This window comes from Gymnogyps californianus, chromosome 1, assembly GCF_018139145.2.
Source record: "Gymnogyps californianus isolate 813 chromosome 1, ASM1813914v2, whole genome shotgun sequence".
Lineage (NCBI taxonomy): Eukaryota > Metazoa > Chordata > Aves > Accipitriformes > Cathartidae > Gymnogyps > Gymnogyps californianus.
Window position 1 is genome coordinate 9,511,323 of NC_059471.1, and position 27,295 is coordinate 9,538,617.

Here is a 27,295-nt window from a genome sequence, read left to right on the forward strand (position 1 = left end):
TTTTTCAAAAAATGAAGATTTTCTTCTAATCCATGCTACAACAACAAATGAAAGACTTGAGAACTGATGAAACTAATAATTAGAGCATTTTTACATTATTTTGATTTGCAATCACTAGTTGATCAATAGAACCAAACCAAGTCACAGACAATCTTATTACTTGGAACATTTTAGAGAGACATCTCCCAAAATTGAGTCTTTTCCATCACTTCCTACATTTAGTACCTAAAATGTGATGCTTTTGTCTAGGTGTTGGTCTGGTTTGTTAACAAAATGAATAACATTTACTTAACCAAGTTTTAAAAGGCTTACTTCTGAAAAATCTGCAATTATCTTCTCTGTCCCTCATTCTATCCATGCAATTTGCATTAGTTTAAGTCTGTACTAGCTAGTCTCCTAAGGATTTTTTACATTGTTCTGAGATCAGTTATGCCATTGATTGTTTCGTCACTCTGCTGAGTGTGACACTGCAGACATCGTCTCACTGACTCTCCCGTAAGTCTACCCACAGGACAAAGTTCCCACAGACATCAAGAACGGTTGCACAGTCACGTCTTATGCTCAAACTTATCTTTTCAACATGCTGAGTGTCTCCACTTCCTCCTGGCTTTCATTTTGAGTGTACAGTTCCTTCCAAATCCTTGATCAGTGAGAAGTTCTCAGTTAAATTTAGGCAGTCTCACTGAGATCATATATGTCTAGCTAAATGTGTAGCATAGTTACCTGTGATGACTAAGGGCTGGATGTAATAACACAAATCTTATGCCCTGTCCTCCTAAATCAGGAAGGTTGTAGACTATAAAGGAGAAGTGAAAGTTTGCCATTGAAAGCTTTAGAGATTTAATCTGTCCTCTTAAATATACCTGTCTTCCCTGTCTCTCATCTAATTCTTCTTCCCTCTTTTCCACCCTTTGTTCCTCCTCCCCCCTCCCACCTCAACATATTCACAAGTCAGCTACTGGAATCTCGGTATAAATGCCCACTAACATCTTTATAATACCTGTTATGACAGACCAGTTACAAATTTACAAGGACAGAAGGATGCATTTCAAGGGAAAGTTTCCTTTTGAAATATTTAGATGCATGTCATTCTTGTTCTCAAGCAGAATGGGGTTGTGCTCAGTGTGGTGAGTAAAAGGTAATGCCAGAAAAATGTGAGCAAGAATGGGCATATGGTCTGAAGCCCATTCAAACTGGTTATACGGTCAAGTTTCCTTTTTTCCAGGATACACTATTAGAGAGGTGGAAAGAGAGAAAAGGGGAAATTTTATAATAATATTTTAATATCCGGGGCTCTCAAAGCAAAATAATTTGTATAGAATGTCCCTGTTAATTAAAACCCATTATTATTCACATTCTGTAGACAGAGACACTATGCACAGTGAGCACTGGCCTTGTTTTTCAAAGCTGTCACATCCCTGAAGCTCTTACTGCTTTAGCACTTCGAAGATGATGCCAAAAGTCACACACTGCAGTTGTGTCAGGTTTGACTTTAAAAGCCAGTTCTTGTGGTTCTTCTTTCCTTGCTCCTTCTTGACACAAAATACTTCACAGAAAATAACAGCAAAGTCACTCTGCTGAATTAAAAGGGTCTTGAAAAAATCAAATTCATGCTCTTTCAGAGTTTGATGGGTCTGTACCTGAGGCCATAGCAGTATGTAACTGAAGTCTGAGACATTACTGTTTTGTTTATCCCAACCACCTTTTACCCAGCAGCTTCAGACCACTCTGAGCCTCTAATAAAAACAGGCTGAATTGCATGCAATCAGCTCAATTAAGAACACTGTAAAACGGATGGTAATTGCTTTTTACAGGATAAGGATTTTTTACATCAGTTTTATGGATTATTTTTTAAATCAAAGTTCGTAAGAATAAACAGAAATGTGGTTAGAAAGCAACCAGACAATGGGAGAACAGGATAGCCTCATCAGTTATAAAGTACAGAACATTGTGTTCCAGAAGCTTAGCTGCCTACCAAAAGGTCTATCCACAGTGACACTCTCATGCATCTGGATATTTTGCAGTCATGTTTCTGTAATTACCTGTAGCACTTCTGCAGTCATTGAGACACAACTCTCAGTTCCATCTTTCACCACATGGACACTTGCAAGCCCTGCAATTTCAAACTAAAAAATCTGCCTAGTTTTATGCTAAATGCAGAGTGATCTGGAGCACCTTCCATGTCATGAATAGCTCCTCAGCACCTTGCAATAATTTAAAAAAAAAAAAAAAAAAAAAAAAAATTCAGTCAGCTTTCTTAAAACTGCCAGCGGCATTTAAAAGGATTTGAGACCCACTAATCTGACTTGTTTTCAAGCTCTGTAAATTTGGAAATCCTGTCGTAAGTAGTTCCTCAGTGCCTTGTAAAAAGAAAAGGCATTTAGGAAGAAGTCTTTGCCAGTTAAGGGCTATAAAACTATGATGAGCAACAAGATGCCATAAAACTGAAATGTGCAATATTTTAGTTTGACCTGTGGCTTATTAATCACCAAAGTTTCTGAAGCTAAGGAAGTGTCACTTCTCTCCTCTTGAAGAGTCAGTGCTACAAATATCCTCCGTCAGATTAAAAGGGGAGGAAAGAAAACAATGATGAGGTAATGTTGATGAGCTAAAGGTTCCAAAATGATTACATCATAAGCCTTGGAATTCCCTTGAAACATACAAATTTTGCTGATAAAAAGAGACAGGCTTTTCAACCAGCTTGAACCTCCAGGATTCTCAGTCCATTAAGCGTCATGGAGTTTAATTCTCCTGTTTTTTCACCACCATGTCCTTCCCTCCTGATCAGTCATCTGAAAGACTAGTCAAAGCCCACCATTTACAGATCTACTAAAAAAAAATTAAAATATAGTAAAAATGCAGAAAGTTGAAAATTTTATAAAAAACCTTGCTGTTTATATTTATTTAAGGGAAATAGAGAAGCTTTTACAGAAAAGGCAACTGGTCTCTTCATTTTCTAAGCTAGGTGAATAAACAGTGATCATCTTTCTGTTCAATATTTTCTTTTGCAGGATTTTAGCTTATTTAAGCAGAGGGGAAAAAATAAGGAAATCAACTAATGATTACACAGGTCAGCAGTGAACCTTCCAGTCACTCTGGACCTGCAGAACAGTCCTCCTTTCTTTGAAGAAAGTCTCTGTACACCCTGCTTTCCCTCCTAACCTGCATTTGCTTCCTAAAAAGTAGTCAGCTCCTCCTCTTTCTCTAGCTGTGTGCTTACCAGCTGGAAATCATTCTCCCTCCCTGATTCTGGCATCAGCACATCCTTTCCCTGCTGGAACTCTAGGTGCTTTCTTATGTCTTTTAAATGTCCCACCTACTATGTCAGAATTAGCTTGGACAGATTTATTTCTAACTAGACCTCCCTCATTTACACTATAATCACACATATTGCATGATTTATGTGTGTATACCCATATATCAGTCAATGAAGAAACAGAGTAAAAGGCAGTTCTTGTCCAAGGAACCGTAAAAGATTGGAAGATGAATGGTGGGAAGGAAAAAACATCACTTGCTTAGTTTCAAAACAGGGAAGAGAGATGCTGAGGACCATATTTAGATTGCATTTTGTATGTCTAACTTGACAAGACAGCAGTGAGTGACCCAGACTGCCTATTAGCTATGCTGCCAGACTCGGGTTCCCCAGACAGCCAGTGAAGAGAAGCAGACACAACACCAAAGTTAAGCAGTCTCGGTGCTCAATACTGAGTTAGAAATCCTCCTGTAGGTTATACTGCAACTCCCTGGCAGAGCTGGAGATTAGCTAGACCGCTGGAGTTCAAAACTAATGTCTTAATCAAGAAACTGTTTTTTCTCAGAGGTACTTACTATGCTTGAAGACTATTTCTGTCATGACAGTAGAGTTCATTCCACAACTCGACACTTACAAAGTGCAACAGTAAAACAGGCTTTAGAAACAACACAAAATGGTAACTTTAACTTTAAAAAATATCTTTATAAATACATGCTCTGAAGCAAATGTTATTCATCCAGATTTTTTTAGCACTGAGTTCTACAATTGCTCCCTTTGGCCATGAAGGGCCGTACTTTGCTGTTTGAACTCCCCATGAGCCAATGCAGGGAGGCTCAACTACCATTTTCTTCACTAGTGGTACACTTTCCTCTTTCACAACATGCCAGAAGAAATGATGAGGCATCAGTATATCCCTTTTTGGCTTTAAGGTAAAATTGTGACACTTGATCTAAAAAGTCCTTACATTCACAAAAAAACGACTCAAATTGGGGGGGGGGGGGTGTGGGTTCAACTGGTTCTCTCTTTGTAACTTGTAATCTGATACAGAAACTAGAGAAAGCTGAACCTTTCAAAAGCTACATGGGATTTTAACGCTGAAATGGAGCTACTATCCCGCTGTGCAATTACTGCAATACTATCCAGCACTGCAAAGCTCCAGAGGGTATGCCTCTAAAAAGCTGAGCAAAGGCACAATTCGTCAGGCTGTACTGACTCACACCAAGGGCCCCCCTACCCTAATATCTTGCTTCACGTACAGACACCTATAGAAGAATCAGCACAGGGCAAGACCCTCCTGCTGTCACTTTCCCAGCCTCCAACCATTTCAATCTCAGCAGATCTCCTGAGCCTAAGGTGGTTTGTCTATTAAGAAATGCCTTGACTTCTCTTTAAAGTACTTGTCCAGTCCCCCATGTAAACCTCCTAATCTATCTCACATCCTCTAACAAGGAGTTCCACGTGTCTCTCACCTACTACATGAAGATCCATCTTCTTACGTTTGCTCTGAAATAGTGTCTTACTGACTGTATTTGATGGCCAAAAGTTCTGATACTGGCAGAAACTGTGAATAGTCAGGCCTTACCCACTCACTCTTCCAGTGTTATGCATGATTTTGTAGACCACTGCTATATACTCAGTTGTCCCACGTTTGGAAGCCTTTCCATGCTTTTGATCATCTTTGTCATTCCTTCCTGAACCCTGTCCAGTATCCTGTCTGAGAGATGAGGACCAGACCTGCCCACAGGATTCAAGTCCTGGGAGAACCACAGAAATACCCAGCTGCACAGTGATCTCCTCTGCTTCATTCTATACTCTTCTCCTCATAATTTTTCTCTTTATCACTGCTGACCACTGAGCTGATGTCTTCATGGAAATAATTATCATGACTCCAAAGTGTTATTCTTGGGCTGTCATGGTTACATCATCTCCAGCCATGTGTATTAGTTTGCCACCGAATATATCAATCAGTACATACCCACATGCATACATGCACTGGTCTTTTTAGTCAGGTGTATAAATAGGTTTGCAAGTGTAATATATTTTACACATTTGAACAAGCTACAAGAACTTTTCATTAAACATATTTAAATGGCAGTCACAAATAATGGAATTAATGCCATCCAAGGCTAACATTTTGTATCATAACAAAACAACCACCAGTCACTGGGAACTCATTCTTGGGCTTTTGTCTATTCATATTTGATCTCAGTTTAGACTGTAAGCATGGGATCATTTCACCTTCTTACTAATACAGACACAGCTTCATTATTACACTCAAATATGCAAATAAATTACCGCATAGTAACTTCACAGAATCACAGAATAGTTGAGGGTAGAAGGGATCTCTGGAGATTGTCTAGTCTAATCCGCTGGCTCTGAGTAGGGTCAGCAAGATCAGGTTGCTCACGGACATGTTCAGCTGGGTTTTGAGTATCTCCAAGGATGGAGACTCCACAGCCTCTCTGAGCAACCTGTTCCCATGCCTGACCACCCTCACAGTGCAAAAGGTTTTTCTTACATTTAAAAAGAATTTCCTGTATTTCAATCTGTGCCCATCGCCTCTTGTTCTGTCACTGGGCACCACTGAGAAGAGCCTGGCTCCATCTGCTTTACTCCCTCCCAGGTAAAAGTAGATAGGACAAAACATTTTGGAGGGAACAATTACATGCCATGAGACTTGGATTCAAGATCTAACGAACCTTTCCCTGCGCAACGTACGGGGCGATTTAAGGCTGATAAATCTTATCTTCGGCCACTGTTGTGGAGGTGGGTGATGCACAAAATGCTTTGCATACCCAAAACACACAACAGGCCAGTCTTGTACAAAGCAGTCCTACTCCATTACAACAGAAGAGGAGGGAAGCACTAGCAGATTTTGGCCTCGCAAAGGATGCCCCTATAGACACATCACTGCTAAGTACATCCCGGTTCCTTGTGCCAGCTCCTTTTTTAAAAGTCATCCTAAATTTCACTAACTGATATCATCAGCAAGTCTGCTTATGGGAAAAAAAAAAAAGAACAATATTTTGTGCTGTTTCCATTGATTGCCACCTTTGGATAAAACTGCAAACCCCCATCTGTTTGAGGAGAGGGACACAGCAGGTTAGGAGGCAACTGTCCCCACAGCTGATAAACGTGCAGTCAAGACACTGCCCTGCCATAGGCTTCGTACATGCTGGGCAGGTTAGATGCTGGCTTCTCTTAGCCAGGGCAGGGATGGGAGGGGAAAGGAAAATGCTAAAGAAAAAAAGAGTTTGCAAAAGAGAACGGGAGTTTCCTTGTTAACGCACCCTCACTCCCTGCCTTGTAATACAAGGTAGCGGTGAGATTGCCCAGCCCTCTTCCCTCCAACTGCAGCTGTGAATGATGTTGCTAATCGCCGAGGCTTACCTGATGTTAGTAAGGTCAGTAAGCATAACTTTTACTTCCTCACAGCTAAGTTGTGTGAATACCCACACTGAAGGCGCTAAGTTGTTCTCAGGGTCTGTGCTGAGGGCCAGACAGAAAGCTGAAATACGCTGAATTCTTAGAGACAGTGCTTGGACAAAACTGCACTGATATACACCCTGGGGGGGAAATGCCTGTCCAGCCAACCACTTAGCTAAGCTAAAATGCTAGAAATAACAGTAACAAGGCTCCAAATAAGAAACAAAAGAAGAAACAGGGTATTAAGGGACTCCATTTACATACAAAAATCATTTCTCCTGTGTTTTCAGCTGCCTGTGTCTTTCAGAGAACACATACAAGTTCTTCTCTAAAAGCACTCCTAGCACTAGTTGCACTGAAGCATAACACAGGATAAAGTGATCAGAGCTCAGCTGGATCCTATTTTCTATATAAATTTTGCTAGTCAACTGGGGATGATCCACTGGGAAGAAATGCACGTTTTTTCCAAAGATCTCATCACGTCTGAGGCTCCATTTCTTATAGCATCTCTCAAAGGGCAATATCAAAACCTCAGCAGGAAATCATTTGAATGACTGGCAAATGAAATGAGCCATTAGATATTGTTTTTCTCTTTTTTTTTGGATAGGTGATAAAACGTAATGCACACAAGTGTACCAGGAAATGTGAGCAATTCTGTTATTTCTTCTTACATCTGAATTAGACAAGTCATTCTTGAGAACTTAAACCAGCTCACTCCCTGAATATAAACTACTATATATAACCTAGTCTGGGTAGTTTTCATTTACTCTTAATTAATAAATTCTTAAAAATACATATATTTGCTGATGTAGCACTAGCTCTTGTGTAGACTCTCCTTAAAATATGCTGCAGGATTTTCTACTGGATTGTCGTCTCCATCATCATCTATCATGACGTTATGAATGTAATGAAATACTAAATGGACATGTTTTTACATGACAGAAAGTCTGTTACTACTCAAGTCAACAGAAAAAGTATTCCCATCCTTGAATGGGAGAGAAAAGCTTGAAAATGTTACTATGTAATACTACATTGATAACTATTTTCTAGGACAAAGAACCAGTGGTTTAACATGATTTAGATCACATAGTTCCTCACATCATTGTAAGGAAATGATTTGGCATGTACTTTTCTGAAAAGTGATTTTGCCAATTCGTATAACTATAAGCTGTCATTAGATATCTATTTTTTGATTCTTTTAGTTACCAGTCATGACCTGGCATATAGCAATGCATTGATGTACCATCACAAATTCAGCAATACAAAACGGCACAGAAAAGATAAAAACCTCTTCATGCAGAAATGGCACATGCTAGTATATATGTGTTGACAAGTATGGAAGACTTTTAAAGAAATACTATTTCTAAACAAATTTTTGGATTAATGAAATGCTGCTTTATTTGGAAACTGCACTGAGAAAATGTCATTTGCCATGCTTGTTAATAATGGGGCACAGTTAGCATAATCCCCTCAACCCATTAAAAAAATCTGAACATCAAATAACAGAAATTATAAAAATGTCTTTCTTTAATTATAAGTTTTGCCTTTTTCAAATCAGTCATGGCTAAGCTCCAGAGACACTCAGCTAACACAGTGTAAGAGAAATCCTTGAGGGAAAGCCCTGTGCCGTCAGGCTGGCACCAGCCACTTGGCAGAGCACAGCAAAGCATCACAGCTTCGTCTTTGAAAATGTGCGTGGGTGTCTGTGGCATTTTCCTTGAGGAAATGGCACTTACAGTGTGCTTAATGAATAAGGGAATATGTTAAATTTATGGGAAGAGATAGTCCTTAAAACTGCTTATCACAGTGAAGACCACAAACTGCCCACTGATTTGTTTTCATTTCACATAACACGAGGTGTGCTAGTTATCGTCTGACAGTAGAGTAAAATCATCACAGCAGCCATTTCAGCAAAACTCAAAATAGCCAATAATCTCTGAAACTCCTCCTCTCCCCAAAATCCCCCTTCAACACTGAAAAATGTGTCAACAGCCCTCGGTAAATGCCACCCTCCACCGAGTCCCCCCTTGTCCAACACCCATAAAACCACAAATGTGCCTATTTGGATCCACAAGCCTTCCAGGCTCTCCCCCCAGCAGAGCAGCATTCTCTCTTACTCATGATCATGGTATTTACTACAGCATAACTTAAAATTTTGTGGTTTCAGGTAAGTCACAAAGCTAAGCAGTCATCCACTGTTTATCAGCTTCTACATACAGAACAGAGTCCCTTCAAATTACTAAAAACACAGTGACGTTTTGTGTAAAGCAGTGTCCAAATTTTACTCTCTATAGATGGTCAAACATTTTCAATCAAAATGTTGTTTAGATAGGATATTGAGATTTTAAGAGAAAAAAAAAATATTAAAATGTAAAAAACACACCCAAATGCTGAAAGTTTAGGGATGTGTGTGGGCACATATATGTAAATAAAATGCAGCACTTCGTGCAAGTCACAGTGGAGTCTTCTCACTTGCCCATCTCTTTTCCCAGTGAAGAGTTGCCAGCCAGACTGTATCTGCCATGATGCAAGTGCTTTCTCTCTCCAGGAGAGAGTGAGACCATGGCGTATTACAGCAAATATACCCTAAACTGGGAACCCCGCCAAGAGAAGATAAAGAAAGCTGGAGACATACAAAACCTAAGAGGCAGTGGAGAAAGCATTTACAAGTGATATTTTTGGCTTTCAGACAGTATTTTTGACCATATGAATTTTTTGAGAAATAGTATTTCACATGGAAAAGGTAAATAAACTTTTTTAAAAAAAGGGGGGGCGGGCATCTTCTATTCATTTACTAGGTGATTTTATCGCTCATATTTCTCAAGGAAAAAATTGCTTTAAAAAGTAACAGGGAGTGTTATTTCATTCCCTGCTCTTTGCTTTGACTCTGCTGCCTCTTTGTCAAACCTGCTGAAGGCACTGCATGCCTGAAAGACAACCTGTTTTTTCCAGCTGTTTCAGCTGATCTAATAAAAGATATTACCTCTCCCTACAAAACTTGCCTCTCATGGAATATTATTTCATTATAGTGTACTTTGGTCTAACCTGCTACAAATGTCACAAACTATATAAATAAGAAGTATCATGACACCCCTTTTGAAACAAGCTCTGTCCCTTTATCCCCATTCTGAGTAAAAACCGCTTTAAATAAAGATGAAAAAGAGGAAGAACAAGAACAGGCCTAAGCTGCAGAAATGTGGGTTACAATGTCAGTGAAACAAAATACATGCTGCACCCTGCCCATCAGCTGCTGCACTTCATACCAAAGCGCCGTTTATTGCTGTCATGGCATACTCTTACTCCACGTACCACAACGGGCAAGGCTGCAATCCCATTCACATTTTGGAAAGCGATTTCCAGCCTATGAATTCCCTCCTACAGTTTCTCCTCACAGCGCTTTAGTTAATACTGAGATAATTGAGTCATTTGTCTCATTAAGAAATGCCACATTCAGCACGTAGCAACCACCGTTGCAAATTTCACTCAAAATTTGGACGCACTAGCAATTAATTTACCTTGCAGCATCTTAAAGTTTACACAGTATTTAAGGCATTTCTGCCTCACTGCCTTTTGAAATTTCAAAGCCTGATAAAAGGAAAAAAAATGGGTTTTAATTACAAATTAATTTAGCGGACTGACACTCACAAAAAGATGCCTTTATATTAAAAAATGGATTGCACTGGCAGTCTGACTCCATTCCCATTAGGAACTTGCCCCCCACATCTGTGTTCTGCGCTGTGGTATCCACTATTTTGAGGCATGGGACCACGAGGTTCATAGTCCAGTACAGAGCTGTGATTAGCAAGTAGTTTCATGTGTGGTTTAAGTTTATACAAAATGCATAGCCATAAACATTTTAAACTAAACTTTTCTATTCTGTTTATAGCAGATACCAAAATACCTATTTTGACAAGCTGTGGAAACCTGCTGTTGGCCCATTGTCACAACATGGTGTTATCAGTGCAAGTTCTGAGGTTTGGTTTGGTTTGTTTCTTTAAAGGAAGAAATAACACTTTTGCAGCTGTCACATACCCATTTTTTTCACAGGAATCCTATTTTTGCAGTTAATAACTATATAGTTGGTTGGTGGCAGATTTTTATTAATAATATTTATGATTTAATGGGACAGATCTCCAGGGGAGGACTGGGGCAGAGAAGAGCTGTGGTTGCAAGATGCCCCTCAAAAATTCTTGGATCACAGACTGGCTATATTTCCTTATGGTGAAACCCAAATTCTCCAGCTAGTGCTTGATGTGTCAGAGAAACAATGCATATACAAAATTCAAAGGACTGGATGGAGCAACAGAAAGGTATGTGTGGCACATGAATGCAAAGCTGGGTTGCAAAGGGCTGCAGGGAATTGATGCTAAAATTTGGGGTGTAGGATTTGCTTCACATGAACAAGGTCGGCACTGATTTTAATGCATCTTGGAATAGAAAAAGATTTTGGAACAGACAGTTGCTGTTTCAAGGAAGACTGAAGTTTGGGGTGAGGACATGCAGCTGGCAAAAAGTGGGGTAAATATGCTTATGGAATGAAGGAGAAAAAATAATGCAATGAAGGAGATGGGATATCCCAACTAGAACTTCAACACTAATATCATGCCAACAAGGAGCTACACAATATTTGCTGTGTAAATAGGGTGAAAATGTCATTTGACCATGTTATTTGATCATGATGACATTTGCAATGTTGTGGGAGTTTTATTTAACTCCCACAGAGTTAACTGCTGAGCATAGAACAAATTCTGAGCAAGTGATGGCCCTTCTCCGTTCTGATCCAAGCTTAGACAAGGCACCTGCAGAAATAAGCAGACAGGTAGGAGAGACCAAGGAATAAGGAGCAATACAAGATAGCATGATAGGTAGTCTTCTGAATAGCCCAGCAACAGCCCAGACCACCACTGTTGGTAGTCTTTATGGCAAAAGAGAGCTACACTTTAGATCATACCACAGCCCAAATCAATGATAAGACCTCTACTGAAAAGCAAGCCCACTTCTGTATTTAAAAGGAATGTTAGAAGTGGAGAGGGTGCAGAAGCAAAGAGCCAGACAAATGCAAGGTCTCAAAACTTGAACTTAGTACAACAGATCAATCAAATAGAAGGTTCAAAGGTGCCATGCTCATTTTCTGTAAGTATTTGCGCACAAAGAGGCAACAACTAAAATGCACGCACATTTTCCAGTGGCGGTTCTTGCCCTGAAATGGAGGAGGAAAGGGGCAAAAAAACAAAAACAAACAGGAAAACCCACTAAATTATGACACCATCACAAAGTTGAGCTTCATTTTCACAAACAGCACAGAAAGAGCCCATGGACATCCAAAGGTTGAAGCTGAAAAATCTGCAGACTATTTCAACCCCAAGTTTTGGGTTTGGCTTATGTTAACTTCTGTATAGAAATTATTCTAAGAAATTCTAAAGCATCATGAGGGAGTTGGGAGCGCATAAAGATAACTGTCCCTTCTGATCACAAAGTTTACAAATATCAACAGATCCTACACAAGTTTTTCCTATTTTTTTTATGTTCCAAATTTGAAATATATTTTTTCCTAACTAACTACAGCATTTTTACAATCTGTTAGAAAAGAATCCCAAAAACAAACCTTTCAAATCTACTTTTAAGATATTTTAACTAGCGATTGTTAGTTAAACTGTGGTAAGTCATAATTCCAAGTCTGAAGCGTGTCTGCTTTTTTCTTCTGTCCCTGAGGGAGAAGCTTCAATGAACGGGGAAAAAAACAAAATGTTTGGTAGGGATTCTTCAGCAAAACTTGAGTGGCATCTAGGGGACTCCACTATTGACCCCAGGGAAGTGCAGGCATGCATGAAGAGCTGGCATTTTGATGTGAACTCTCCCATTTCTCTAGAAACCATTACACACCTGAGCTTGTTAAAGGTGCTCACACAAAGGAACCACAAAGTCCAGCCAGACTTTGTATAGTCATTGCTTGAAGCAGCTGCGTACCTCTGCACAGAAACTACCATAAGAATGGGACTTCCCTCAGCATCCCTAAGCAAAGATTAACAGAAAAATGGTGAAACTAAGCAAAGATTTACAGAAAAATGATGAAACACAGGCAACTCCAGAACAGCAACTTTCCCTTCTTAAATAGGCAAACACAGCATATAAATAGTGATTACAAACCCAGAAATTTGCCTGGCAGTCCACTCAAATACATGTCCTGGAGCTTTTCTATCTTGTGACTCTATTTTCAAAGTAGAGAGTAGTTTTTTGCTTTTTTTCCACTACATTCATTTAGATCCCATCAGTTGCTACATGTTAACATGCTCCACAGGTTTCATTCCTGTAGTTATAAGGGTACTTAAAACATCTGAGGCATGGCAAGGAATCCTTCAGCCTTGTATTCTTGGATCAGTTCTTAACTACAGCAACATCCACACATCCTGTGCATATTATATCGAAGGATAAAAATAATTTACATCATTCAGCCATGTCATTTTCTATAATCATTACGTGATTAAAAAGAGCCTGGGATATGCAAAAAGGTCGAAGTTTACCAACAACAGGATGCATGAAGAAAGGACTTCAGAGTAGGAGAAAATTTCCTTCAAGGCAACTTTCTCACCTAAAAATCTTTTTTTCCCTGTAGAGGTAAAACTCATTAACTGTTCAAATCGTAGTTGACTCAAGTTATACTGTTTTTGGTACTAAGTCAGCTGGAGTTCAACTAATGTAAAACAATCCAGGTCTGGAGCCAAAAAGTCAGATGTGTTCACCTTCAGCATTAATTCTTTAATCAGAAGAAAGGGGCTTTCAGCATTGAGCCAGTAAACTAAATCTGTTCTCCTCCTTTTTCTCCATACTCTTAATCCTGTCTTTTATTGAGCTTGTTTGCAGTCATAAATAAAATAATTAATGAATGTTAATGGCAATGAAGAATAAAACTAGTATTCCTTATGGCACACTTGGGCTAATTACATTGTTAAGGCATTTTAACCTCGTAGTAATGTAACAGTATTACTTTTATTACTAATGTCAAATTATATAAAAAGAAACACAATTAAACCTTTTTAGCACTCAATTCTGATACCTTCCTCAGAAGTGTAAGTAGGATTCACTGACAATATAAGAATCGGTAGTCATAAAATCTAACAGGGGAAAATAACATTTATCTCATCTCTCTCTTCTGGTTCCAAAACCGCACGTTGATTTTTCTGGAACAACCAACAGTACCACATCATTAACGCCTTTACACCCTGCCAGGAATCTCACGGCATAACTAAACACAACAAAATACTTGTTACTATGGAATGAAAAAGGCCCAAATCAAACAGAGTTTGAGGTAATAGCAAAAGAGTTGACCAACTGTTCATCACCAGTGACTAGATATTTTTAAAGAAACTTGGTAGCAGTTATAGTGATCCTGGGACAACCTTGTCACATCCTGCGGGCAGACTTTGTAGTCTTATTATTCCTTCTTGTCATCTTCTGCTTCACCCATTTGTCCAGTCTGAATCAAGATCTAGTAGGAATATAGTAGATACTGACTGAATGATCCACTACTTCAATATCTACAAAACTGTCCCCGAGGTTACTGAAAATAAAATATTGCTTCTTTGCTAGCTCCTACGCTTGCTGATAAATTCCAGCTAAGCGCAGCAATGCACAGCGAGCCTTGGGATGCTTCAGGCATTCTCTAAACCAGGAGCTGCAAGGGCTTAACAAAGTCACAATTTTGACTCCTGAACCGTTTGACAAACCCTCCCAGCCCAGCAAGTTTAGATCATCCTTCCTTCAGAGCCACTCAAAAGGTATGTTTATTTTCTTCTGGTGAGCACGCAAAAAATCCTTAGTCAGCCTCCAAAATCCTAAACAACTGCCTTAAAATTTTTGTCTGTTTAAAAATAAGAAAATTGGGGTGTGTACTCTTTGCTGTCTCAGGTTTTAGTCCATGGGGAGTCAACCAAGATCCATGCTTTCACACATTTGCTACGTTCTGGAAAATTTTTGTTTTTAACTGATTTTTTTTTTTTTTCCCCCTGAAACTTCCTGCTCCAAATCTGGACCTTCCAGAAAAAGGACTATGACAATATCTGACAAAAATTCACATCATACCACGTCAGATTCAAAATAAGGTAGTCAGTACCTAAATGACCTAGTGACCGTGTATATCCTCATCTCTATCAGGAAGAATTAAGCAGATACGTATTTTCTGACGTGACCTAGAGTTTACTAGGGTGATGCAGATGGGTACCCCATGATCTGTCTGTTCTTGCTCTAGCTGGAGAGTTCCCACACACATCAACATCTCCTGCTGCCATGACATTTAGTAACCTATAGGACAGAAGTCTCAGATTCAATGGGTGGTATTAAAGTGCTCTTATGGCATCCCCACAATAAATATCATGCTGCTCAGAATGGTGGACAGGCCTTGCAAATGTCTCTAGGATCATACGCAACTACACAGCAGGATGATGTCACTACAAGATAAAAATTACTGTAGAGCGCAGAACAGCAGCAGTGTTTTAAACATGGTCCCACATCAATTTGTACAAGCAACACACTGCAACATAACAGCAATGTTTTATTGCCTTAAGGCATGCAGTTCACCTTAACACTTTTGAGTACTGTGTATTTGTTTTCCACAAAAACATGCTGCATGGCTTCAGAAGTCTGTTATTTCGGCATCATCAATATCACTTTCTGTCCTGCACCCTGAAGTTTGTCTAGTGAATGAGACACATTGTCTTGGTACACTGCCGTGGGTTTTTTTTCACTGCTGTCAAGTGGTTGGACACAAGGCATGGCCCGTGGCCTCTCTTTTTTCCTCCGGCAGTGCCAAACGAAATGTCAGCTTTAAAACTAAACAAGCAGTAGTACTTGAGGCAGCAGCAAGGACAGAGGAAGCATAAGGCTGACTGATAGATGACAACACTGAGGACAAATTAGACAGTAAGTGGGACAAAAAAACTTCTGAAAAACCCTTTTGTAAATACTAAGCCAACAATTTTTGCAAAGCTGAAGGAGAAATAGGTGACCACAAAGATATGAGAGGAGCAGAACAAAACAGGTGTTTAGAGGGGAGGTCAGTAACAAGATCAGCTTATTAGCTAATCCATGGATCTCACAGCTCTGATCTGTGCACGAGCCATTGCAGGGACTTCAATGTTACTGTAGGGTTTAAAGTCGTCATCCACCAGCTCAGCTGCAATAACTGCCAGGCAGCCACAGAGGAAGACACGCTGACTTAGCTCTGAGCCACAGGCCTAACCCAACCTGCAGGGCTTTGCGTTTGCAATTACCACAGATCAGCCACTCTAAACCCATTGTAACTTGGATGTCTAAGTCCTGACAGGCTAACTAAGCTGTGGTCTACAGCCACAGGTTTCACCGCTGTAATATGATGAAATAATTGCATTAATAATATGAGCCACCACAATGCCACAAAATGTTTTGTTAATACAATAGGTGCTGACTTAAGTAGTCACATGTCAGCACAAGGATAGTAATTACATTATCACAAAACCATTCTTTAGGGAGGTCTATAATAGCTGTTCCACTATTCACAATACCCAGCGCACATGGCAAACGATGGAAAAATCATGTTAGGAACCTTTACGTGGGAAAAATCACAACTAATTGTCAATTAACTAAACTAACTACCGCTGAGGTAGTGATGTATATATCTAGACTCTCTTTACAATGAATGAAGAGAAAAAGTAATGCTTGGGGTCTGGCTTGTCTCATCCTAAAGTAGATACATAAACAAGTCAGAGGTCTACAAAGGGAGCCATGGCAAGTATTTCAGGTGAAAGTATCTGCTACACAGGCATCTGAGGGCACATTACAGCAATACCAGTGCCTGTGTGTCTCTGTTTTCTGTGATGAACGTGAAAGCTAAGCACAATACAATTACTAATACCACCATAACACACATGAGAAATTCAAGAGCTCAAATTTGTATTGGAAATTTATCTAAAGGATGCCACTGCCTACATAATGGGAGGGAATGTTGTGCCTTTCTCCAAATCTGCTCCTGAGAAGGGCAGGTTCTCAGCTCATCTAAGCTCAGATAGCACCATTTGATTTCAATGGAGCAAGAAATACATCACTTACGGTCTGGATTACCATTTGGTTTGCAAAGGTCTCACAGCTACTGTTTCTGAGGTTTCTTCCTCTCTTCCTTATTTCTTCTGTCCTACATTTTTCATTATTCAAATCATTGCTTTAAAAAGCAAATAACAGTATTGCCTGAAAATCTACTAAATATCTGCTTCTATGCAAAAAATTATTTCTAGAGTGACTGCCTTTTTCAGAAGCCGCTTCTTGCGGCTTCTTCTGTTGGATATCCAAAATGATATGCACTGGGATATGGGCAATAAACGACTTTCCATTAACAGCAACTTCTCATCAGGAGTTGACAATTTTATTACCCCTTATCTTTTCTCTTGACATGCAGTTGCTTTCCCAACCTACAAAACAAAGTCACTAAGGCCATGAGGTATTCTATTAAATTTTCAAAACATAAGACTCAGTGTCAGAGACTTGACCCGGAACATAACTTGCAGAATTGGTTTGCCAGCAGTGTGTATCCCCCCTCAAGTCCTTACAGCTAATGGCAGGAAATTGTTCCTTCACCACATCTCCCAGGTGCAGACAGCAGAACCTGAAGCCAGCGAGAGAAGAAATGTCTCAAACTAACCAGTTCCTCTCTGCATTTCACAGCATATCTGCATTCTTCTTGCATCCTTTTAATTTAGGCTTGTAATTGAGTTCTCTGAAATAAATTGTTAACTCTCTTTGGTGTCAGGCATAAACTGTCAGGAATGTGAAAATGTGATACAAAAGAGAATTTGAATAAATAGGATAAAGGCTGAGAGAACAGGTCGTGAGAAGAGCTCAAATGACAGTATGTTGCATAAAAACTCCTCCAACCCAATACCCTGTCTGCAGAAGCGGCCATTAGAGCACGCTTAAGAAAGATTATAAGGAACGTGGCAAATATAATAATCCTTCCTCAAACAGCCAGCAGATTAGAGACCATTAATTGTCACAGGGCTTAAGGGACTGAGTGAGAACAGGGCTCCATGGTACAGATGTGGCATAAAGGGTTGGGTAAATTGCCTGCTTCTCGACAGTACATTTTACCCCGGGAGAGATATCCCTGTTTAGCAAAACTACTACAACAAATGGTCTCTGTAATGTGACAGTGTCCTAAATCTCATACAGTCCTACCTAGTCAGACCTGCCTCTCAATGAAGAATATAGATACTGAGTTGGGAGAGTAACACTTAAATGCTAATAGAGAGCAATTCACACCACAAAGGCAATCAGAAAACTTCAAAGATGACACTTCTTTTGGAAAAGTCAATTAGCTCATACTTCTCCACCCCACTTGTTCCAATAGCCTACTGTCCTCTCCCAGGTAGGAACGATGCTTAACAACAAAAGACTCATCATACTGGGGCAGACCAGAGGCTAATTAGGCCCATAATCTGCCTCTGTCTGGCCAACATCCTATACTTCAAGCAAGAACAGAAAATCAGGGTGATTATGGAGCATACGTGCATATGGCATTGCCCTTCCAATCTTTGCCTATTAAAGTTTCAGTGACTTCCTCAGCCAAGTACGCAGCCAGACCAAGAAGTTCAACAGATATCCATGGACTTATTCTCCCTGAATTGGTCTAATCCCTTTTAGGGCGACAAGCTCATTTGACTCAGTTCCACAAACACACAAGCTGATACAAATTAACATGGAAAACATTTCTTCATAAGAAATGAACAAGACGGTGTTGTGTATTTGACTGACTTACAAGGAAATGCTATGCTAAGCAAGAAGAAAGTCAGCCGCCAAGGAATAATGACAACTATCACTTGAGTATACAACTGTCACACGCTGCAGCAAATTACCATTCTCCTCTGTGGGGAATTCTGGCTTACACCCCTGGTCTGGAGGACATTCAAAGAGCAATGGAAGAGCATGGAAGAACATGAAAGCAACCTGTAATCTCAGTGTACCACAGGCGTTAATTAACCTGGCAGCCATCCAAACTGCTGGCATCAAAATCCACTTATCTGAGAGCTGCACATTTCAGCATTTCTGCAGACACTACTACGCACAGAGGCACGGCACTGCACAGGGGCAGCAGGCTACCGAAAAATAAGAAAAAGAGGCAGAAATGGAGGAACACTGAAAATTATTACATTGCAATCAGAAGATCTGTTAGTAGGTGGAAAAACATGTTGTCTGAAGAAATGTACATCTGAATAAAGCAGGGGTTGCATCAACAATGTAATAAAAACAACTTTGGGAAAACAAGCATGAACAATCTCTAGTGAGAATACACCACAATCAAGGTACAATCGTGCTGAAGCCAGAAAGGGATAACAGTTCAAGTAAAGGTATATGTCTCTGAAAAGGAATTGTTTTTCTACATACCTGTCCAGTCTCCTACTACTTTAAGGTGGACCCCAAACGTTGCTTTGGTATCTGTAGGGCACTAAAAATATTAGACATATTAAGGACCACTTCTGAGTAACAAGAAAATAACAAAATGCATTCAAAGTACAGTTGTTAAGACAGAACCTGGTGTAAAAAAAGCAAGTCTAGCATCAGTACAGTTCAGGAAGCTGAGCACGGCTAGTCTCCACTCAGTCTTAACCCTTTCTTCTGGTCACAGAGGAGTTTGGGATGGGCTTGTCTAGGGGTGTGATTTGCAACAGCCACCTCACTAAGCATTACTCAGCAATGATACCAACTGAGGATACAACAGTACAGAAACACTCCCTCTACTACTGACACTCATCATTCAAAATCAGAAGCTGCCCCATCACTCCTAAATCAAGGCACTTAAGAGACTTCTGGTTCTTGAATGTCACAGCACATGTTTTCAAGCTGATCATTCTCACATAACTGACGCTTTCTTCTAAATGGAAACTGAGATTTTGCTGCACTTCACAAGAGGTTAGAGTTTGCAAAGGAAAAACACCGGATTGCATGGCACATCATAAAAATCACTTTGCAGCCACCGTTCTCTCACTCTGCACCTATGCCCTCATCTCAGGGCTAGTTACTTGTGACCAGCAACACAGGAATGATATTATTTACACTTATCCACACCATGGTATCTAAAAATGTCCAGTCAAGCCAAGTCAAAGGCCTAAGGAGCCCCCTCAGTTTTGCTCCTTGTTAGCTATAGGGAGATTTCAAATGCACTGTCTGGACAACTTCTGCAGGTACACAAAATGATTTCACACATCAACAGGACAAGCAACTATTCCTCAAGAAAAGATTCTTCACTTTCCTTCCAGAAACCAACACCACTGGTTTCTTTTTGATAGAAGATATTACTACTGAGTTTTGATGCCTTTCTTAGAAGCTGTTAATGATTGATCCAAGCTCCATCATCAATCCAACACCCAACAGATGACACTCCTGTCTTTTTTCTTCTATTGCTACAGACAAATATGAACCCTGAGGATAGGGCTTAAATTCAAGGAACACATCTATATCATAAATAAAAGAGGCCCAGGTAGTGACTCCAAGCACCGAATACTCAATCATCCACCATGCTTGTGAGGACACTTCTTGGCTCTGTTCTGGACCATTGCCATTAGCGTTCCCAAGATAATCTGTTGTGGAGTGGGAAACTACTGGCCTCAGGGCTGAGGATCAGCTCCTATCAGTTCCTTATTTAGCAGCAGACACAGATAAAAGGTTAGTATTCTCTACACCTTGGGAAACCTAAAAGAGGGAATACAATGTCCCGGCTAGTCACTCCATTTTCCTGAAGGGGAAGAGCATTTTTGTTAAGAGTACTGATTACTAGACAGACTCATATTTAATTCCTTGTCATCTTTCAATTTTTCCTATAAAAATTTGGTACAGAAACTTAGAGTCAGAATTATTTCAGCAAGTCTTGGCCTTCAAAAAAATGGCTTCAAGGGAGGGATGCAGGCAAACCTCACACAAGGCCAGTATTTGCTGTGGCTAGTTGCAATGTCTTCCAACAAAAATATCAAGATCAATTCTCCATATAAAAGTAGGTAAGCAGCTGCTCAGCTAGAAAGTTGCATACTGGCAGCAAAAAGATCTGTTCTCCTGGGGGCTTCTGTAAGAGCCTTTAGCAGAGTTTATTTTTCAGTCTGGGCTGTCCCAGGGCTCTCTGTGTTTCACAGGAGGTTGAGTGATTTTCTTAGTCCAACTATGCACAGTCCCAGTTCAGCACATCTATAAAATTGTCTGTCATTCCCCCCTTCCATTCAGGTTAATGGCAGAATATCCCTTGTCTCCAGCCAGAATAGGTTCAAACCTGTTATCCTTTACATCACCCTTGTGACTAACTCCTTTCTGGACTACTTTGAAAAATTATCCAATAACAAAGAGATTTATTTCTCTTCAGACTTTAGGAAGCCTATCTTGATACCTATAACTGGGTATGAGAGTTCCTCAGAGAGTTCTGGAAAAATCTTATTGTGCTGCTAAATCTTACCAGAAGAAATACGCCCATCATCTAGGCTACACGGAGTGAATTTCCCCCACTTCAAGAGAGAGGAAGATTGCAGATGGTCCAACGAAGGGCCACCAACACGATGAGAGGATTGGAGAACCAGACATACAAAGAGAGGTCAAAAAGGGAATGTGCTTGTGTAACCCACAGAAGAGAAGGCTCAGTGAGATCACTGCCTTCCAATACCTAAAAAATAGCTGTAGAGAAGATGAAGGTGCTCTCTTCACTACCATGCATGGTGACACGACAAGAGACCAGGGCACAAGTTGCCTCAGGGGAAATTTCATTGGGATATAAGAAATTCAGATTCTTCACCATGGAATAGGTAGCCAGAGAAATAGTGCAATTTCTCTTGCTAATTCAGCTTCACAGGTCCCTGGATAACCTGATCTACGCCCCTTGCACCAGAAGATTGAATCAGATGATCTCCAGAGGCCTCTTCTGACTTAAGACTTTCCTATGGACCTGTAATTTTAACTTTGAAAATTGTATTTACATTTTTACTGCACAGAACACTTGTTTTACCTCTCTCACCTCCATAAACACAATTAAGTCTCCAAATTGTGGCTTTTTCCAAACTGTTAGAGAATATATTCCAGAAGCTTAAGAAAACATTCAAAGACAATTTTTCCGAAGTTTAATCATGAAAGTGGGTAAACTTTCCTGTGTTATTAACAGACCACTGGGCATGTGTAATGAAGTGCAATGAAAATATCCTCTTATATATTTAACCTTCTTCATGAAATCACGGAATCGTAGGATAGCTGAGACTAGAAAGCACCTCTGGAGACTGGCTACTTCAATCCTCCTGCTCAAGCAGGGTCTGTGAGAGCAGGTGGCCAAGGACAGTGTCCAGCTGCACTTTGACTGTCTCCAAGGATGGAGACTCCACAGCCTCTCTGGGCAACCTGTGCCACCCTCACAGAAAAAGTGGGGTTTTTCTTATGTTCAGATGGAGCCTCATGTATTTCAGTTTGTGTTGTCCTGTCACTGGGTGCCACTGAGAAGAGTCTGGCTCTGTTTTCTTCACTCTTCCATCAGTTCCAGCTCTCTCACCCTCTCCTCATATGAGAGATGCTCCAGTTCCTTAATCATCTTCGTGGCCCTTTGTGCTCCAGTATGTCCATGTCTCTCTTGTACTGGGGATTCCAGAACCGGACACAGAGCTTTAGATACATCTCACCAGTGCTGAGCAGAGGAGAAGGGTCACCTCCCTCGACCTGCTAGCAATGCTCTGCCTAATACAGCCCAGGAGGCTGTTGGCCTTCCTTGCTGCAAGGGCACTTTGCTGGCTCATGGTCAACTTGGTGTTCACCAGGACCCCCTGGTCATTCTCTGCTGAGCTGCTTTCCAGCCAGTCAGTTCCCATCATGTACTAGTACCTGGGGTTATGCCTCATCAGAGGCAGGATTTGGCAATTCCCTTTCATGATCTTCATGAGATGATTGCTGTCAGCCCATTTTTCCAGCCTCTCAAGGTCCCTCAAATGGCAGCACAACCACCTAGTGTATCAACCACTCTTCCCAGTTTTGCATCATTTGCAAACCAGTATTGACCCCTGAGGTACACCGCTACTGACTGGCCTCCAGCTGGACTTCATGCTACTGCTCACAATCCTTTCAGCCCAGCAGTTCAGCCAGTTTTCCACCTACCTCCCTGCCCATTCATATACTCCGCACTTCATCAACTTCTCTATGAGGATTTTATGAGAAAGTGTCAAAAATCTTCTGAATTACGATCCTCTTGTCCATTTTACATATCTAAGTCTCTGATCACCTCTTAAGTTGCCATATGTCATCTTTAAAACACTGCACAACTAAACACTGCTTCAAGATCCTTATTACAGTCAGCTCATACACACATTTAAACTGAGATCTATTTATGTTATGTTCTATGAAGACAAGCACAAGCTGAAGCACCCTCTTGAATTGGAAATCAAGAGAATAAGCACATGAGCCTTGGTCAAATAAAGGCATATCAAAGTGGCCTCAGCCATGCATGATGTCCTCTCCGCAGCTGTGAACAAAAACAATTAAAATTGTTTTTAAAATGTGTTTTGGCAAATATTACTTGGATTTCCCCCTGCTCCTTTTAATCTGGGAGCCCTAAGAAACAATCCAGTGACTATTAACTGTACTGTGGTGAGAGCTGCATGCAGCCCCTTATTTTTTCCTTATTGCCCAGTACACTGCCCAAGAGAAAACTGTAAAGATTAGCCAATCCTGAAATAAAAAAAAAAAAATAAAAAAATAAAAAAAATAGTTTCTCTTAGTTCCTTTTCCTTAAATAAACAATGTTTTCCAAACAGGTAAATCACTAACTTGAATAGTCTGTAATGAGAAGGGACATTAGACATTGTTAAACAAAAGGTCACAAGTGGTAAGTTTTTCAGTAGTTCTTTCTGCATTTTGAAGAGTCAGATGAACTCCGTTTGCCGCACTCTTTTGGTTAAAATGCTGTGGTACACAAATAAACTGTGACAGATAGTGTAATTATGTGAAGCTATGTTAATCTTATTCTAACCTCAAGCTATCTATACCTTTAAAAAGTGAAAGATTTTACAGGTAGGAACGTCTATGCTAATCAGGTTATATCTGCCAGCATTTGGCCATCCTCCAAAAAACAACTGAAAACCAAGGAATTCTGTTAAATTTAATAGAGCTGCGCAGATTTACATCCCCGGAGAAACCAAACTATGTTCTTAGCATTGGAAAGTTGGTAGATTTCCTCAGAGCTGTTAATCATGTGAGCAAATTCACAATGCCTATTTTTATTTTATTTTTGTATGTATTTTCACATTCAAAGCAGTGCGAATAGTATTTTATATGTAGATAAAACTTATGGAATACAGATTATTCTATATCTTGATGAAAAAACACCTTTCCATATATTTTTTTCCCCTTTTTTTATAGCTAACTTGAAATACAAATGCAAATTATCACATAGTGAATTTGCAACAATCCCTGGAGAACTTTATGCGTATAAACCACCAAATTAATTACACTCACCAGTAGCTGTAGCTCTACTATTTATCTCTACGCTGCAATAAAATATAGATGATAATTTTTAATAATATTAATAATTTAATTAATGCACTACTAGATTAATACATACTTGAAATGTATTTTATTTATCAGTTTTATATTGTGAACACGATTCTCAGTTGTCCTCTGTGTCTTGCTTTTATATGAACACAAAGTGAATGAACTAATTACTGTTAGATCATAGTAGTATTACTTTACACCCACTTTATATTGGTACAAAAATCTACTGGAGGCGATGAGCAGTGGAGAAATCTGTGCATATGAGAGCACAACATATAGCAAATGAAAACTATGTTATCATCAGCATCTGTGTTTCCAGCTCAGAATAACCTGAATATTTAACATCACTGCTATCTACTCCCAGTCAAGAATTCTGACCAGAACAAGAAACAGGACAAACCTTATTGAATAATTTTAATGGTATTAAATACTATTGAAATATTGTAAAACACTCTTTTTAGACCTTGGGGTGCAGGGAATTGGGGTGAGTCAACAGCAAACTAGCAAGAAAATAGAAAGTTAATTCCTGAAATTTGCCAGTTCTTCTGTACATCCCTACCATAAGAATTGTGAAGACTCTTTAGAGATATGTCAGGTTTTGATTACAGTGCTGTCACGGAAGCACTGATGCATACACCAGGATAACGCTGCAGAATATCTATTATCAGAAAAAAGAAGATGAAAGGGATGCCCAAGTTATGTAGCCCCATGTGGCTCTGCAAATAAAGCTCCTCACAAGTTCCTGTGGACATACTGCTCTAAAGTTGATGCACCACAGTAAACACCAACTTCTGTGTTTGGTGATGTAGTAGGTGGCCTGAATAGTGCCCAGAGTTACAAAGAAGGTATGTGCCACAGCTGGAAGAACAAAGTGAAACCTCATCTTTGTCTGATTTCGGGAACTAAAAAGCTCATTGCAGAGTTTGTTTAAATAAAGGGAAACTCCTTCAAAGAAGGCTTTCACTTTGGGGAAAAAGCCACAATATGATCCTAATATGGATTTGCAGATATGCTGGCAGGGACTGCAAACACTGCTGAGCCCCTGATCTGTTTCCATGCCTCTCCCTGCCTGCCAGGGTTAACCAGCTGCACCGCTGTGCTGGTTTTGGCTGGGATAGAGTTAATTTTCTTCATAGTAGCTAGTATGGGGCTATGTTTTGGATTTTTGCTGGAAACAGCGTTGATAATACAGAGATGTTTTCGTTACTGCTGAGCAGTGCTTACACAGAGTCAAGGCCTTTTCTGCTCCTCACCCCACCCCACCAGCGAGTAGGCTGGGGGTGCACAAGGAGCTGGGAGGGGACACAGCCGGGACAGCTGACCCCAGCTGACCAAAGGGATATTCCCTACCATATGATGTCATGCTCAGCATATAAAGCTGGGGGAAGAAGAAGGAAGGGGGTGATGTTTGGAGTGATGGCGTTTGTCTTCCCAAGTAACCGTTTTGCGTGATGGAGCCCTGCTTTCCTGGAGATGGCTGACCACCTGCCTGCTGAGGGGAAGTAGTGAATTAATTCCTTGTGTTTCTTTGCTTGTGTGTGTGGCTTTTGCTTTACTTATTAAACTGTCTTTATCTCAACCCACGAGTTTTCTCACTTTTACTCTTCTGATTCCCTCCCCCATCCCACCAAGGGCAAGTGAGCGAGCGGCTGTGTGGTGCTTCGTTGCTGGCTGGGGTTAAACCATGACAACCGTAAACCCCGTTTCATCAGCCCATCCTTGCTCCAGACTCACACGAACTCTTACACAGATCAAGAAAAACACATTAAAGACTTAGCATGTTTGGGAAAGAGGCAGAATTGGGGGGGGGGAAAGAACTAAACATAACCAACTTATTTTCCCTCCAGGGGGGGAGGTGGGAGAAAGAAAAGGTTTTCAACTTTGTCAATAGATAAGAAAATGTGAACCTCGGAAGCTCAGTAAGCTGTAGCTTGTCTGGTTTCATACAGAACTGATATAAACATTCCTAAAATGATTCATCCTGACATTAGAAAATTAAGAGAAGTGATGACAAACACAGACATGCTATATAGAGGTAGCCAAAAAATAGTAGCTAGACTTCAGTCTGACTCATAGAAGGTGAACTCTGTTATGCTGGGCTACCCCTGTTTTAACTAATGAATCCTATAAGAAGCAAAATTCAGAGGGAAAAAAGTTAATCTGAGGAGTTGCTCTTTAAACACATCTCTGCCTCAAAGGCTAGGAGATTCTCTAAAATGGCTCTGTTCGTTTATTTTTGTTTCGTGTTACTTTACAGATTGGATTTTGTCTGAAAGCTTTCCCTGTTAGAGACCTGGCCTTACAGCTATCCTAATTTAACTGGCAGATGTCAGCAGACATTATAACATCTCTGAATGTGGGGAAATCCTAACCATGGAACATAATTTAAGTATCAAGGGTGTCTGGATGATCAAGCCGAGACCACCATGCCTTGAATACTCATTGCTTCAGCCAGAGCCCTCCCATTGCAGAGCTGACACCTTGCAAGCAGCCCAGCTGCAGAAACATATCCCAAACACTTTTCCCTTTCACTTTCCATTCCCTTATACTCCTTGTTGTACAACCCCAAACACCTGCAGTCTAGCTAGTGGAAAAAACACACCATAACACTGTGGGATGCTCGGGATGCATCACTGGTCAGCTGCAGTGCCAAGAAGGATCATTCTGGTCATCTGGGGTCTAACTTCTTCTGTAACATAAACCACAAACCCACACCCACTAATTCCTGTGAGTCTGTAGTTCAGCATTTGCTACTTCACTCCCTGCAGTCTCAGTTGTTAAATTACTCTGTGTTCAAAACAATCTTTTTTTTTAGGTCTCAGTCTATGAGCATTTGTTCCTTGATTTCACTCTTGCACCACAAGAAAACACAAATCTTTACTGTAACAGATGTCTTAGGATTGTAAATAGACCAATAGTTTTAAGCGTAAAATACATGTAATGTTGCATAAAATATATCCATTGTCGAATAAATAATATGAAATTACGTTATTTGTTTTCTAGTAAGTCTGTAATAGCCCAACTGCTACTCTGTTGCTGCTACAGATGCACTACACAGATACACTTCTACAGACTAGTCAGTATTTCTTTGCCTCT

The 27,295-nt window shown here is 40.2% G+C and overlaps 1 protein-coding gene across 2 annotated transcripts in view; it reads right to left on the reverse strand.

The window, feature by feature from the left end:
• The window catches only part of NOX4 (NADPH oxidase 4), a 108,732-nt gene that overhangs the window by 39,908 nt on the left and 41,529 nt on the right, over positions 1-27,295 (reverse strand). For both annotated transcript variants that reach the window (XM_050911032.1, XM_050911024.1), the window contains exon 12: positions 19,085-19,145. In XM_050911032.1, the coding sequence (XP_050766989.1) occupies positions 19,085-19,145 (61 nt within the window). The remainder of the gene's footprint in view (positions 1-19,084; positions 19,146-27,295) is intronic.